The sequence below is a fragment of the Brassica oleracea genome, chromosome C5 (genome assembly GCF_000695525.1).
Source record: "Brassica oleracea var. oleracea cultivar TO1000 chromosome C5, BOL, whole genome shotgun sequence".
Taxonomy (NCBI): Eukaryota; Viridiplantae; Streptophyta; class Magnoliopsida; order Brassicales; family Brassicaceae; genus Brassica; species Brassica oleracea.
The window spans coordinates 42,635,095-42,652,508 of NC_027752.1; the positions used below are offsets into that span (position 1 = coordinate 42,635,095).

A 17,414-nucleotide genomic window follows, 5' to 3' on the forward strand; every position below is an offset into this window, starting at 1 on the left:
CGGACCACAAAAGAAATACGCAATAATAATAGACTTTTGCATAAACCGATGGTTGAACAAGAAAACATTTTTTTTTGGAGCAAAACCAAGAAAATATGTAAGTACATATACTTTATCAACTTATTTTCGTTATATTGACTTGATAGGTTTTAAGAATTATAATCTGGAACTTGAATTGATAGGAATGATTTATTTGAGAGGTATCTAAATCAATTATTCTAAATTCAATTTCAAAATTTGATAACTAACTCCTTAATCCCGTAAAATATGCCATCATCTTAACTTAAACTGTTTCCATCGCCATCTTCTCTTTATAAACATCCTTCCTATCAACATACTAATATATTTTCTGGACTTTACCACTATATTTACTATAGCTAATAATATTTAACCTTACTTATGTCGACTGTTTCCTAATAATATGGAGCATACCTATTTTTTCTCACTATATATCCAACAAACAAGAACATTCCAGGAATCAAATCAATTATTCTAAATTCAATTTTAAAATTTTATAACTAACTCCTGAATCCCGTAAAATATGCCATCATCTTAACTTAAACTGTTTCCATCGCCATCTTCTCTTTATAAACATCCTTCCTACCATCTACGCTTAACACACTTCTTTAAAGCTTATTTGAGAATCCAAATCTAATTCAGAAAGTACCTTTAAGCATGGAACTCACCGCTTTGGCTGACATCAAACCATTCAAGTCAGAATGGCGTATTCAAGTTAAGGTGCTCCATACCTGGAAGCATTACACAAAACTTTCAGGAGAAACATTGGAAATCATTCTGTCTGATGCACATGTAAGTCTCATTACTTAGTCTACCTTTTGTCTGTTTTTTTTCTCTTCATTCTTAACTAATAGATATATTCAATTCTACTTTCTAAATCGCTGCAATTTGTTATTTTTAAGGGAACTAAAATTCTTGCGTCCTGTAAGAAAACATACTTTGAGAAGTTTGCAAAAAAAGTACATGTTGGAATGTGGAGAAACATTGAAAATTTCTCCATCAATGGCCCCGGTGTTTCCTACAGGCCTACCAATCATCAATACAAGATCAATTTCATCTATGGAACTGATATCACTCCGTCAACCCTGCAAAACGACAGCATGTTTCTCAGTTTGGTTGATTTCCAGACTATTCAACAGGGAGTAGAAGATGAAAACATCTTAATTGGTAACTATTCCTATTTTAAGTTTGATAAATACATTTTGTTAATTAGATTTTGATCTATTTCAGATGTTATTGGAGAAGTGACGGATTTGGGATCTCTTGACACAGTTCTGTGTTCTGGTAAAGAAAGAAAGAAAATTGAGTTCAGTTTGACAGACCTTCAGTAAGTCATCCATTTGTTTTTTCCTTATATCATATTACTAAAACTAATAGTTTAACATTTTTATTTTTACAGAGGCCGTAGGATTGCTTGCTGTCTATGGGGAAAATTTGCTGAAAGCATTCATGCTAATTGCAAAGCAGTTGGTGGAGATACTGTTATCTGTCTCTTACGTTTTGTGAAAGTCGGCACCTATAGAGGTAATCCTCTATTATCACTTATCACTTATCATATCATAGTACCTTTGAGCATGGAACTCACAAAATCGTCCGTTTATTTATGTCAGATGAGGTTCAAATTTCAAATTCATATGATGCTTCTCAAATATTTTTCAACCCGCCAATAATGGAGAGTGAGGCCTTTTTGAAAAGGTATTTAGATTGTTTATAAAATGAAAAGCTATACCTATGTATACTTTAAAATAAATTTATTGGGGTTGACTTTAATAGGGATGTTGCATCCAATGCTTTGACATTGGTTGAATCCGAACAAGACAAACTTGAAAGGGAGATTAGACGCGATAAATGGATGCAATACCCAATCAGAGACATTGCAGAGCTACTATCTTCAACTCAGGTAATAGTTTTGATGCAAATTATATTCTAACACTATCAATGCTTAAAGGACTACCTTTACTTTTGTAAATGTAGATTGAGCAATGCAGAGTCATTGCCACAATTTATGCAATTGACAAGGATTGGGGATGGTACTATTTTGGATGCAAAGCTTGCAACAAAAAGGTCAACAAGATTTCAACAAAAGTTCAAATCGTCAAGGGGAATGAGATAACAACTCATTTGTGGTGGTGTGAAAAGTGTGATGATAAAGTCACTAAAGTCTTGCCAAAGTAATATATTTGTTAAGCGAGTTTTGTTGTCTATATTTTAATTTCATAAGTTGCTAATTCAAAATATGTGATGCAGGTTCAGGATTCATGTATGGGTGAAAGATGGTACTGGAGAAGCTTACCTAATGTTACTTGACTGGATTGCAGTCGGAGTTATTCCTGAAACTGCTGCTGCCTTGCTCAACGGTTCATTTGAGGAGGTTATATCCTGTATTTCACAACTTCATTATAAACTTTCAGAATATATAACTTTTAACATATACTGAATATTACAGCTACAAGATATTGAATCTTTTCCTGAGGCCGTTACTGATTTGGTTGGAAAGACTTTCATGTTTGGTATTTACATTGAGAGTAACAATGTTGCTAGCAAAGGTGGGATGTATAAAGTTGGTAAAGTATGGAAAGATCTAAGTATGCTACTGACTGGTGGTAGCACCACCGAGTCATGGACTCACTCTGATGTGGGAACTTCTAATTTAAGTGGTTCACAGGTATGGTTTTGTATTTTTAGATTTTTATAATGTTAATTGACTGTATACGACTGCACCAGATTCATAGTGTAGATTGTTTGTACAGGGTTCACTTTAGTTATCGAAAGTCAGGCAAACGAAAACACTGTGGTAACCCCATCATCTAAACGCAAACAACAATCCAATGAAGGTGAACCTGACATAAGTTCTACAACAAAGAAGCAGTGCGCTCGAGTTTTTGTGAAGAAAGAAAAGACCACTAAAGAGGACTCAAGCTCCAAGAAAAGTGGCTAAAGAAGAAACCAAAGTGGTTCTTTGTTTGTTTTCTGTTTTTGTTTTCTGTTTCTGTTTAAGTTTTCACAATAAGTGTTTATTTGCACATTTGTTTCAGTTATTTAAAGTTTAATTTCTAATAAAGATTTCCAATATTTGCGTTCCTTTGCTAGATTATTTTCCAATTTGCAGTACTTACAATTGAGACTTACATTTTATTATAAGAAAATACTTGATTACTATTTTTGATATACTGATTCAAAAGAATCTGCTCACATTACATACATCATACTATGTTTAAAATCTACTCTAAGTAATGTTTTAAAATAGAGATTTTTAAATTTATAAAAAATTATTTGAATTAAAACAATAGGAATGATCTATTGACCAATCATCTACATGTTATACTACTCTGCCATATCATATATGAATTTAAACAAGTGGTTTCATGTTAAATGTTTATATCTCCTTATATAAACGAAACTAAAAAGTATTAAAATAATACTTTTATCCAATAATAAGGGAGTTCATTAGCTAACCCACGTTGTGTCTAAACATAACCCTAACAACCATCGTTACAGAACACAATAGATTACAATAAAACACCAATGGAAAACTAACTTCTCGAAATGCAGTTATCATTACAACAAACATGAAGAACAAAGAAGACAATACAAGGAAGAGAAGAACAAATCATCAACCTACATGTCAAAGTCCAGCAGATTCTAAATTGACTGATGGAACCATTGCCGACTCTACCTTTAGACAAGTGTTGGGAGATGTTTCTAATTTAAAGCCGAATTTACAAAGCTCTGGGGGTTCTCAGCATTTTACTCAACCATCAACCTACTTCGGTTCAGGAAATCCATACTATGGTGCCTTTTCTTTACCCATGACATTGTTATCTGTTACTGTTTTCTACTCAGTGAATCAATATATGCAATTCATGCGTCTATTATGTTGTTGATTCACCTACAGACAAAGCTAAAGGAAAGCAGCCTCAATGTTCTAAGAGGATTCGAGCAAATGGTAAGTGGATTAATTAGAAACATATTACAGATTTTGACCAGTTCTATGTTTAATAACTAACATTGTTATTTGGTTATTTTGTGATTGCGAGGAGATAATAACAATGACAGAGTTCAGTTATCAAACATCTTAACAAGAAGAAGTACATGTCTCCAAATTCAGCCTAGGAATCTTTTACCAGCCTTCTCCAACTCAGACAGTGTCAAGCAACATAATGAGAACATGTGGTCAACATCTCAAGTGAACGAGTCAGAAAAAGAAGATGACTTGGAATCATCTCTTGACCACAATTTTACTGGTAGGCATAATTATATCTATTCTAATTTTTTCGCAGGCTTAAATTTTATAACATTGTTTTTTATATACAGATGAAGGTGAAGATTATAGTGATCAGAGTTATGATGATGTTAGTAGTGAAGATAGTGATTCACATGAAGTAGGATCTGATAACACTGAAGAAATATCTGATACAAGTCATGTACCAGATGAACAAAGGGCTAGGATTTTGACTATGGCCGATATATTTAAAACCATGTTTCAGGGAGGTCAATCCTCATCAACTACACCTCTGCCTAAACTAAACACTACACGTAATTGAGACTTTTTCAATTTTTTAACTCAATATCTATTATATTTTCTTACCTTAACCATCTGAATTTATGAATTTCTTACAGAGTACTTAGATGAGGGAGATCCTACTTACATATGTAACTACTGTGGGGCGAAAATGTGGTATGGTGAACGCATTGAAAAGAGAAACAAGACCAAGAAACCAAAATTCTCTTTGTGTTGTGGACAAGGTCAAGTTCAGTTACCATTACTAAAAGAATCACCAGAGATCTTGAAAAGATTGTTACATTGTGATGATGAGATCAGCAAATACTTTCGGGAAAATATCAGGCAGCTTAATATGGTTTTTTCTTTTACATCTCTTGGGGGAAAAGTTGATAGATGTCTTCCTCAAGGACGTGGCCCAAAGATGTTTCAACTTCAAGGAGAAAACTATCATCTAATGGGTAGTTTAAAGCCACCAGCTGGAGAAGAAGCCAAGTTTTCTCAACTCTACATTGTTGACATTGAAAACGAAATTGACAAAAGAGCTTCCATTATAGGGTATTTTCAACTCATTACTAAGAACCAAAATATAATAGATTATGACCTGCGAACGTAGAAATTCTTATACTGTCAAACATCTTACTTTTGATGCAGGAAATACAAGAAAAAGGCTGATAAGGCAAAAAAAAAGAGTGTGAGGAAAAAGGTCATTGAGATGATAGTTGAGATGCTAAACCAAGTAAATCCATATGTGCATCAATTCCGATCAGCCAGAGATAGGTTCAATTTGAACCCTGAGACTACCTTTCATATGCGGATTGTTAGCAGTCGAGAAAAAGACGGGAGGACATATGATACTCCTACTGCATCTGAAGTTGCTGCACTGGTTCCTGGGGATTTCAATTTGGAAATGGATAAAAGAGATATTGTTCTTGAAGAGAAGCAAACAGGATGGCTTAAACGGATAAGTGAAATCCATCCTTCCTATCTTGCACTACAATATCCTCTTATCTTTACATATGGCAAAGATGGGTTCAGACTTGGGATTGAAAAAAGAGCTACAGAGGCTACATCTAAACTGAAGAGGAAAAATATCAGTATGAGACAGTGGTATGCATATCGGATCCAGGAAAGAGACGGGGAATGTCATACACTTCTGCACTCTAAGAGGCTATTCCAACAGTTTTTGGTTGATGCTTTTACAACCATAGAATCTAACCGGCTGTGCTTTTTGAGGATGAACCAGAAAAGCCTTAGATCAGATAGCTTTGATTCTATTCAGCAGTCTGAAAACGATGGGAAGACAGATATGAGTGAGCAAGGAAGCCGCTATGTGTTACCAGGCACTTTTGTTGGAGGACCAAGATATATGAAAAATATGTATTTGGATGCAATGTCGATATGCAAATATTTTGGGTTTCCCGATCTGTTTATAACTTTCACATGCAATCCTAAATGGCCCGAAATCACCAGATATGTTCAACCACGCAAACTCAGTCCTGACGACAGACCAGATATTCTATGCAGAATTTTTAAGTGTAAACTTGATTCTCTTATGAGGGATTTAACAGAAAAAAATCTACTTGGAAAAACAGTCGCATGTGAGTATTTTGCTTGGTTATTTTCGTTTGATATATTTTTTGTTTAACTGTAGTTACTAATGTCTTTCACTGTTTTTAATGCAGCCATGTACACAATTGAGTTTCAGAAACGTGGTCTGCCACATGCTCATATTCTGCTCTTCATGCATCCTAACTATAAATTTCCTAAACCAGAAGACATTGACAAGATTATCTCAGCAGAAATACCAGACAAGGAAAAGGAACCAGAGTTGTTTGATGTGGTCAAAGATATGATGATTCATGGTCCTTGTGGGTCAGTTAACTGGAATTCGCCATGCATGGAAAATGGTAAATGTTCAAAGCTTTATCCAAAAGATTTTGTGGAAACAACTTCAGTGAACCGAGAAGGTTTTCCAGTTTATAGACGGCGTGAACAGTCTGGTTGCTTTGTAGAGAAAAATGGTTTCAAATGCGATAACAGATATGTGATACCCTATAACAAGAAATTATCTGTTAGTTATCGAGCTCATATTAATGTAGAATGGTGTAATCAGACTGGTTCTATTAAATACTTATTTAAGTATATTAATAAAGGCGCGGATTGTTGTACTGTTACTGTTGAGCCACCAGAAAAAGGAGGAGCAAAGCGAAAGAAGTCAAACGATGAAACTACTGGAGTTGATAAAAAAAATGAGATCAAAAACTTCTTCAACTGCCGGTAAATTTTGTTTTGCTCTTTCTTTAAAGATTTTTTACTTCTCAATCAGATCAGGTACAATACTAATCTCGAATATTATTTTTTTAGATATGTTTCAGCCTGTGAAGGGGCGTGGAGGACTTTCAGTTTCCCTATTCACTATCGATCAGTACCTGTTGAGCGAATGCAGTGGCACCTACCAGGGAAGCAGATAATAATTTTCAAAGATGATGACACTTATGAGAAAGTGACCAGTCGAGAGCTTATAGAAGATACTATGTTCACTGGATGGTTTGAACTGAACAAGGTTAGTGCTGTTGCCAGAAGACTAACGCTAGCACAAATCCCAACAATGTTCACTTGGAATAAGAAGGAGAAGAAGTTCCACGACAGACAGAGAGGATTCAGTATTGGTAGGATCAATTATGCCCCAAGGAAGATTGAAGAAGCTTTCTATTTGCGTGTTCTGCTAAACATAGTTAGAGGTCCAAGAAATGATGAGGAGATTCGGACATTTAACAATGTTGTTTATCCTACGTATAAGGCAGTGTGTTTTGCAAGAGGCTTACTAGACGATGATCAAGAGTATATTGATGATATTTTTAGGACAAGTTTCACAGAATCAGCTTCAGCTTTGCGTCATACTTTTGTTATGATGCTGATGTCTGGTAGTTTGTCAGAGCCAGAGGTTGTTTGGGACAATACATGGGAGGTTCTATGTGATGATATCGAGTATAAACGGAGAAAGTTACTAAAAAGGCCAGGTATAATATAATTCTATTTTTTTATCATATCCTATTCTGAAAAATTGAAGTTGAAAGTGTTTATATTTTTTTTTTACAGATCTCTGTTTAAGTGCCCATGAAAAAAAACAATATGCTCTTCTTGAGATTGAGAATATTTTAAAGAGCAATGGTTTTTCTTTAGATCAATGGGAAAATATGCCAAAGCCAGATCCAAATATTGGTGGGAATGACAATGTTCTGATTTCAGATGAGCTGAGTTACGATAGGGAGAAGCTGAAAGCTGAGCATGACAGAGACATTGTTAAACTAACGGAGGAACAAAAGAAAATATATGATGAGATTGTTGATGCAGTCATAAATCAAAAAGGATGTGTGTTCTTTGTTTATGGATTTGGTGGAACTGGTAAAACCTTCCTGTGGAGATTGTTGTCTGCAGCTATTAGATTCAAGGGGGAAATATGTTTGAACACTGCATCAAGTGGGATAGCTTCTCTATTGATACAAGGAGGAAGGACAGCACATTCTAGGTTTGGAATACCAATAAACCCAGATGAGTATTCTACTTGCACCCTTATTCCAGGAAGTGATCAAGCTAACTTGGTGAAAGCAGCATCTCTAATCATTTGGGATGAAGCACCAATGATGAGTAGACATTGTTTTGAGTCTTTGGATAGGAGTATGAAAGACATTATGCGGAACAAAGACAACAGGCCTTTTGCTGGGAAAGTTGTTGTATTTGGAGGTGATTTTAGACAAGTTTTGCCTGTTATACATGGTGCTGGACGACCAGAAATTGTAATGGAGTCTCTTAATTCATCATATTTATGGAGGCATGTCAAAGTGATGAAGCTAACCAAGAATATGAGGCTACTTTCTGAAAACCTGTCTGCTGAAGATGCTAAGGAATTAAAAGAATTCTCAAAGTGGATTTTAGATGTTGGAGATGGAAAGCTTGGAGGTGAAAATGATGGAGAAGTTGTAATCAATATTCCAGATGAGTTTCTTATTACTGATGTAGATGATCCGATTGAATCAATTAGCAAAGCAGTATATGGGGATGTATTTTCCTTACAACAGGATAAACAGCCAAAGTTTTTCCAAGAAAGGGCAATTCTCTGTCCCACCAATGAAGATGTCAACAGGATTAACCAGCACATGTTGGATAAACTACCAGGTTATACTATTTATATGGACAAGTTATTTTTGGCTATTGAAATCGTTTATGATTATTATATAATTTTTGAGTTTGTAACATGCAGGAGAAGAAAGGATTTACTTAAGCTCTGACTCGATTGATGCTTCTGATAGATTTTCGAGAAATGACCAGGCTCTAACTCCCGATTTCTTAAACACCATCAAGGTTTCTGGTCTGCCAAATCACAGTCTTCGCTTGAAAGTCGGCTGTCCAGTGATGTTGCTTAGAAATATCGATCATACAAACGGTTTGATGAATGGCACAAGACTCCAGATTACAGAGATGGATGATTTATTGGTAAAGGCTAAAGTGATCACAGGAGAAAAGGTGGGAAAAACTGTGGTCATTCCTAGACTTTCTATTACACCTTCTGATAATAAATTGCCTTTCAAGATGAGGAAAGGCAGCTGCCTATCGCAGTTGCATTTGCTATTACAATTAATAAGAGTCAAGGTCAATCACTATCCCATGTTGGTTTGTATCTACCAAGAGATGTCTTCTCTCATGGACAACTATACGTGGCTGTTTTCAGAGTTACATCAAAAAAGGGATTGAAGATTTTGGTTGTTGATGATCAAGGAAAGCCTAAGCGTGAGACAAAGAATGTTGTTTTCAAAGAGATCTTTCAGAATCTCTAATTTTAATGTTTACTTTGCTGTGTGTTTTAGCGTATTTAAACTTATTTCTATTTTTGACAAACAATGTAGTTAACTTGCAAGTTGGAAGTTTTTCATTTATCTCTCTAATTTATTCATGCAAACAGAAGCACACAACATACATTACAAGCAAACGACATTGTATTTGTTAACCTACATACAAGCACACAACAGACAGGGTGGTTAAACAACATTCGGATTCAACATCCTTTGGAAGCACGCAACAGACGTACCAGCAACAACATTCAGATTCCATTCCTGACTTCTAACCGATATTGCTTTCTTGACTTCTAATCTATATTCCATTCCTGACTTCTAAGTGCTAGCTAAGTTCGGTTAAGTGACGTACGTGTTATTCCAATGCTAGAAGTTGTTTCTGAAAGCCCTTTGCGTTCCTTTGGTAAAAAAGGAAGCTGAACTTATACTTTTTATAACTGCATCTCCTGAAGTATAAAACAGAGCTAAATAAGAATATAATTGTAATATACTCACACACCAGTACATATTTATTATACTCATAACTTCATACTGCAGACAAGGCGCTAAATAATACTTCATGAGATGGAAGAAAACCTGTCGATCTCAAAGTCAGTCTGATATGGCTTTGATTGGTTTCCTAACATCATTTTACTTCTTTTATAATAATGAGCGCCTGCAAAAGAAAACATTCATTCCCCATAAGAAAACAAAAGAGTTTATATATGGCTTATAAAAAAATGATTTGTTAAAAAGTAACATAGATTTATTATTTGGTCAATAGATTACCTGTGATCTTCATAGGAGCCATGTATATTTTTACTGCTCTGGTTTCAAACCAATAGAGCCACTCATGTCAGCTTCCACAGTCTTCCACGGGTTTCTGAGAATAAAGTGACAGTCTTTCACTTTGAACAAATATTTATGAAATACTTAAAGGATGTTTCAGATTCAACATCATATAGCTTTTAAGAATCATAGTATATACTAATATACAAAATCAAAGTTTTAAAATATTTCTTACAGGCCATAGTAGGGGACCCGCCATAGTAGAGTACAGGCTTTTCAGATGTAGGAGTTAAATTGTTTGGTGATGCTATAGACACAAAAACCTGTTTCTTTTCGGACATCTTCTTTTTCAATGGAGACAAGATCAACGCTTTGGTTTTGTTGACCTTTCCTTCCCTCCAGTACACTTCAGACACATATATTATCATCGATTAAGATCAGCTTCACTCAGATCCCTCATCAGAAGAAACAGAGAATCCGTCACATCTGAAATTTTATTCAAAATAAATTTCTCAGATTTCACCTCAAAATAAGATTACATGCAACAAAATATATTTAATCTAACAACAAAACGAGTGATATTACATGTACCTGAGCTGATCTGAGCAATTTTTTTTACAGATCGATTAAATTTGAGCTGAGACAAGATCTGGTCGGTTGTAATAGAAAGAGGGAGAGAGAAACTCTATTTTCGAGCTGATTTTCTAAAAAGTTTTTTTTCGGTATAATAAGTTTGTGTTCAGGATTTATTTATTTATATGGGCCTGGAGCATCAAATTTGATGTATTGTTTTGCATTGTGTATTTGTATGCGCTTTTATCTAATTGACCTTAATTAGATATTACTAATCTATATTATTATCAAACAATTTTTAGGGTTATCTGTTATGTCTATTCTATTAAAACACCTACTTAAGTTTAGAAATAAAATGTGGAAAATTAAAAATGTTATCATATATGAAAGTGCAAAAATATATTACAAATTGCAAATTTGGTGAATAAAGATTAAAAATAATTTCCCAAACATATATGACACAAGTACACAATTATGAAACTTAATCAATTATTTATTTAATATAGAGAAAATTATATCTATTCTACTAAATTCATATCATACAAAAATATAATTATAAAAACACAGACATAAATTATATTACGTAAAAAATTAAAAAAACAAAAAATATACCCGCCCTCCGAGGGCGGGTCAATATCTAGTATTAGTTTAAAATACAAGAGAAATGAAGAAAATGAATGGAACCATGTTTCTTAATTGGTTATTATTTAAACAACTGTTCAACTATATAGTACTCCACAATGATTGAACAGTTATAAAAGAAAAGTTATGCGCGTCACTATACACCGCTTAAGACCTTTTGAGACGAAGGGACATGGCTATTTCCACTACCTGCCGATCTTTTGTAAGCATGTATCATATACTGATATTTAGTAGACATGTTACTCGAGTTAACTCTAATCAAACAGAAAATGCCCAATCGTTGCTTTCTCTATATTCTCTCTCTGCCTTTGAGGTTGCCCTAAATATACAACCTGATGATGGTTTAGCGGTGAGAAATTAGTGGTAGTCTTATTTTGTTGAAACTATATTATAGATTGAATTTTTGATATACACTCATTCAAATGTCTACCACAGAGAAAAAGAAGGTTTATAATGAAAATGAATCTGATTCCCTCGTCCACAAAGACTCTGACAATTGGCAAAGACTTTCTTTCTTTTTGCACATGTCTCCGCTCAGGCCATTTCATATGTCACCTCTCACACTTATTGGATTGTCCCCCGCTCCTCTAAATATCAAAAGCATCTGATGCAGTTGAATGCACGTAAGACTATTCAAGAAAACATCTAAATTCACTATTATGTTGAAAAAATGAATGGCCTAAGCGGAGATGTTGTATTTTCTGATCAAGAAATTTTATTTTATTTTTTGGATTTTGTAACGATTTGTTAGGCGGGTTATCCGGTCGCTGAAGACTACACGTTTCTTGGTTAAAAAAACCTTAAAACTGGTTAGAGGAGAAAGAGTTAGAGAGCCATGAGTGGGAAAACCTCATAATACGGAATATTGCATACTAGAATATTACAACTTGAGTTATGATCATAAGTCATGTCATTTTCATTTACACGTTGGCTTGTCTTTATTGAAAGTAAAAAATATGTAATGTTACAAAATAAACCGAAAGTTAAGGAGATATTGAAGAAAATAAGGAAAACACGTTACTCTCTGAAAAGGAGGTGATATCTTCATCTTTGTTTGTGACATTTCTCCTTTTCCCTCTTCTCAATCAGTGGTTAATTATTTGCACCTATTTGATTTCCTTTATTTTGTTCAAAAGTCGTAATTCTTTTAATTTATAATTTGATAGTTCTACGTAGATATCATGACATTTACGTTTTCTAACTTTACTGATCATTAAACATACGTTCAACAAGTCAAATAGTTTCGAGTTTTTGACGTGTAAGGTAAAACTAGAAGGCCTTCGAATGACACCCATTTATTCTGATATTGATTTTTTGGGCAAACTCAAATGGTTCATAACATTACATTTTGTCAAGACCGAAGTGTTCCGTGTAAGATTTATTCTTTATTTTTAGCAACGAGCCATTGTAATGGTCAATGAACGTTATTGTTTTTACGTTACAAATTTGACCGAGAAAAAACTAGTAATCCTACATAATCAATTTTAGTCAGAATACAAATGAATCCTAGCACGGGCCATTATAATATATGTTTCACACGTGACATACCTGAATCTATGTAACATTTTATAATAGCGATGACTATTTGTATACTCGAATACAGCTATCAAATACTAGATTTTCTGTTGTGAGTCGAGATTAATCATTATTTACATACGTCCTCGAATTAACCTAAACATTAAGGTGGAAATCCCGCTCAAGATTAAAAGCTGTTTAGTGGATATAAACGTGTAACTAGTGCGAATAAACACACAAATACAAATCGTAAGAATATAGTCAGCAGACAATTATTACTCATTGACTATCTCAACTATACGGAGATGCAATAAACCAAGTGCCATACACCAAAGTCGGATCCACAATCAAATCGACAAACATATATAACTATGTATATATAGATGCAAACTATACCCTTTTTCTTCTTCCTTTAATTTTCTTAAAATTGGTGGTGATTGATCGCAACATACGTAAGTATACATTTGGAAAAAGAAATACATAAAGAAAAAAGCAGAAATCTTGAAATGTACAAAATGCCAGAGTTAACTTGATGGGAAAAGATTATCCATTTCCATAAATCTCTTGATTTTTTTTTTGTAATATTTTTCCAGTAAATCACTTTTTAATTGCTTTATTAATCTATTAGATATTTTACCAAATAAACTAATCAGTTGTTCGATTAATTTTGGTAAAAAAAACTGTTTAATAAGCTAGGTTGCATGGAAACAGAAACGGATACGCGGAAACGGTTTCGTTTCGAAACGTGGAAACTTGATTTTTTTATTTTTTTTGCTTTAGAAATGTTTTAGAAACGTCTATATATATATATATAACTGATTAATATTTATATTCATTTTTGTTATGTTTAGTATATCTTTTTTGAAAATATATGTTTAATATATCTTAAAATACAAATAAATAAATAGCCATTCTATTTAATCATACAAAAATAAAATAAATCATCATTAAACATCAAAGTTATATAAAAAAATCAAAATAACAAAAACCCAGTACTTAAATATTAAATAACTTAACTAAAATAAAAATCATAACAACAAGTCATAACCAATTGGAAAGTTCTAGCGTTTCCAAAACAGAAACGCGAGTTTCCAAAATAGAAACGCAAGTTTCCACTAAGTTTCCAAACTGAGATTTTTAAGAAACGAGTTTCCAAAGCGTTTCCGTGAGTTTCCGAGAGATTCCGATTCCGAAACGTTTCCGAAATGTGAAACGGACCTTCAACCGAGTTTCCATGCAACGTAGTTAATAAGACCCAAACAGAAAAAGAAAACAGAATTGGCTGAGCGAGAAAATAAGCTGCAGAAGGAAAATTTCCCTAGAAATTCTACTTAAGTTGCATGCATACTACTAGTTATCAAATTTCTATGAAAATTAAAGTTTTATTTTTATTTCCTTCAACTTATGTTATAACTGGATAAAACTTCTATGAAAAGTCAACAGATATTTTCATCATTTCATAAGAATAAAATAATTACTGATTAATGTTGAAACGTTACAGTAAGAAAAAAAATCACACTAAAAGGAAATGGGAAGAAGCAAACATATATCTTCCACCACTGTGTATGCGCTTGACATATGTGACAAAGACCCCAAGAAAACACCCAAAGCACCAAGCTGAAAAAAATCCATCAAATCGCCGGCGTAGTTGATGGCGGAGGAGAATCAAGAAGAAACCCTAGTCTTGAAACCAAGAAGTAAACCACCTCACTTCGTGTTAATACACGGCATAAGCTTAGGATCATGGTGCTGGTACAAAATCAAATGTCTCATGGAAGTCTCTGGCTTCACCGTCACTTGCATCGACCTCAAATCCTCCGGCATCGATCCTTCCTCTGCCGATTCTCTAACTTCCTTCGACCAATACAACCAACCACTCACCGACTTCCTCTCCTCCTTACCCGAACAAGAACAGGTCAGACACACACCCGAGAAAACTAAAAAACTAACTTAGTTAATTCTTGAAGCCTAAGCAAATTCACTCTGTTTTCTCTGTTCTATGTTTTGTCATCAGGTGATACTAGTGGGTCACAGTGCAGGAGGGCTTAGCGTAACGAGCTCGATACATAAATTCCCTAAGAAAATCTCTCTAGCTGTTTATATTGCAGCTACAATGCTCAAATTCGGGTTTCAGACCGATGAAGATTTGAAAGATGTAATTAAATAAATAAAAAATTACTTTAAAATGAAGGTAACTTGTGAGTGACGTTTTGCTGTTCTGTCACAGGGAGTGCCTGAACTATCAGAACATGGTGATGTCTATGAGCTTGGTTTCGGTTTAGGACCCGAGCATCCGCCGACCAGTGCCCTTATCAAACCGGAGTACCGTCGAAAGCTCCTTTACCACATGAGTCCTCAACAGGTATTCTCCATTTTATTTTATTTTCTCTATGTTTCAAATCAGATATTTTTTCTCACAATCCAAATCTTTTGTCCTTATGCTCGCTGTTTTTGTTTATGAATGTTGTCAAGGAATGTGCGTTGGCTGCGTTACTAATGAGACCAGGTCCGGTTCTGGCGCTAACGACAGCAAAAGTTGAAGAAAAAGGACAAGAAGTGGAGGAGCACGTGCCGCGCGTGTATATCAAGACGTTGCACGACCGGGTGATGAAACCGGAGCAGCAGGAGGCGATGATGAAAAAGTGGCCACCGAGAGAAGCGTACGAAGTGGACAGTGACCATTCACCTTTCTTCTCTAACCCTTTTGTGCTCTTTGGTTTACTCATCAAAGCTGCCGTTTCTGTTGGTTCCCCTATCTAAACATATTTAAGAACAAGGGATTATATCTAAACATATTTAACCGGTTTGATAAAAGTATGTAATAAAGAAGAAAATTATTTATTAAATGATATATAACACTCTACTTACCAATCGTTCTTGTCAATTTTTATCTTGCGTCACGAAAACTCAATTTAATTAAATGTTTAGTATTAATATGGAATTTAATAGTTTAAAGTCTTTACACAATAAAATGAATTTTTAGATTCGTAATTACACTTTGACAATGGTAAGTGGAGTAAAAGAAGAAAAGAGTGAAGTAGAGAAGGAGACAGTGTGAAGGTGACAATGTACAGTGGTGGCAGCGTTTACGCAAAGCTAATTTTCCTCTATAAATCTCTACTTGTACAAGAGTGAATGCACAGAGAGAGAAGAGACTGAGAGTGCGTGTGTGTGTGTGTCTTACTCATACATTAAGTACGAGAAACGTGAAGCTGGTACGGTGAAGAGACTTGTCAGATATGTACTGAAAACATTGGAAGAACTGAGCATGGAGATCTCTTCGTGGCGTGTGATGTCTTCATCTTTGTTTGTGATATTTCTCCTTTTCCCTCTTCTCAATCAATGGTTAACTATTTGCACCTAATTGATTACCTTTATTTTGTTCAGAAGTCGCAATTCTTTTCATTTATAATTTGATAGTTCTACGTAGATATCATGACATTTACGTTTTCTTATTTTCTTAAAATTGGTGGTGATTGATCGCAACATATGTAAGAGCATGGGCAAGGGTGAGAGCTTCCATCGGTTTCTCATATATAATATTAAATTTTCTATTTATGTTTTATTTGTTTTAGATTAACCCTGTTCTAAAAATCGGCCGTCCAGCCGCATAGACGGCCGTTTGGGCGCTACGCGTCACTTTTTCGCCCCGATTTATGCCAAATCGGTTTAAAAAATCGGATATCCGATTTTCTCCGTCTAGATCGCCTAAATAACTGCCTAGCCGCCTAATCTATTTTTTTAATAATATTTTTGTTTATTTATTGGATCTAAAATTTTATAAATATCATTTATATTCATAATTTTGATATAAATTACACTATATTAAGTTTATATATTCTATTTGTGTGTTTTATACAATCTTAAACATGAAAATGTATTAATGTTATACATAATTAAAGATTAACATGTTTATAACAAAGTAAACAATATAAAAATTCCGCCCCTCATAATTTCCGATTAATCCCCGATTTTTTTTTTAGGTGATAGGTCCAACCCGGCCGACTGACTAGCGTCCAGTGCGTTCCCGAACAGGGAGATTAACTAAGTTGCTGCAGGTTGATAAGTGTAGAATCATCTCTCACCATTTCCTTTGCAGTACCTTTATAAACGATTGATTCTAACAAACTATCATTCTCTTTCCTACTATTTCAATTCTTTTTATTACTTTAATTGATAGGTATTTATTGGGTGCCTTAAGTATACATTTGGAAAAAAGATATACATAAAGAAAAAAAATCTTGAAATGTACAAAATACCAGAGTTAATCTGATGGGAAAAAAAAATTAAAGATTTATGGAAGGGCAAATCTCCAAAATAGTACATTTCTAAGTTTATATCACAAAAATAGCACTCCAAAACTAAAATGATCAAAATAGCACATTTCTAAGTTTATCATTTAAAAATTTTAATTTTTTTATTTTTCAAAATTTGAAATCTTATCCCCAAAACCTCATTTCTCAACTCTAAACCCTAAACCCTAAACTCTAAACCCTAAACCCTAAACCCTAAACCCTAAACCCTAAACTCTAAACCCTAAACCC

The 17,414-nt window shown here is 34.2% G+C and overlaps 2 protein-coding genes and 1 pseudogene across 2 annotated transcripts; all 3 read left to right on the forward strand.

Annotated features, from left to right (window-relative positions):
* The first annotated feature begins 675 nt into the window (after positions 1 to 675).
* On the forward strand, positions 676 to 4,562 carry LOC106292367 (replication protein A 70 kDa DNA-binding subunit B-like). Its single transcript, XM_013727961.1, has 12 exons — positions 676 to 810; positions 921 to 1,185; positions 1,249 to 1,345; positions 1,418 to 1,542; positions 1,629 to 1,713; positions 1,792 to 1,918; positions 1,993 to 2,189; positions 2,266 to 2,389; positions 2,465 to 2,683; positions 3,914 to 3,964; positions 4,127 to 4,262; positions 4,333 to 4,562. Exons 1-12 carry the CDS (start codon positions 676 to 678, stop codon positions 4,560 to 4,562), a joined length of 1,791 nt encoding a protein of 596 aa, XP_013583415.1.
* A 129-nt stretch (positions 4,563 to 4,691) lies between these two features.
* Positions 4,692 to 9,357, forward strand: LOC106294320 (annotated as a pseudogene).
* Positions 9,358 to 14,422: 5,065 nt separating this feature from the next.
* On the forward strand, positions 14,423 to 15,717 carry LOC106293153 (methylesterase 17-like). Its single transcript, XM_013728827.1, has 4 exons — positions 14,423 to 14,785; positions 14,885 to 15,025; positions 15,098 to 15,232; positions 15,343 to 15,717. Exons 1-4 carry the CDS (start codon positions 14,522 to 14,524, stop codon positions 15,628 to 15,630), a joined length of 828 nt encoding a protein of 275 aa, XP_013584281.1. The 5' UTR covers positions 14,423 to 14,521; the 3' UTR covers positions 15,631 to 15,717.
* Positions 15,718 to 17,414: the final 1,697 nt, after the last annotated feature.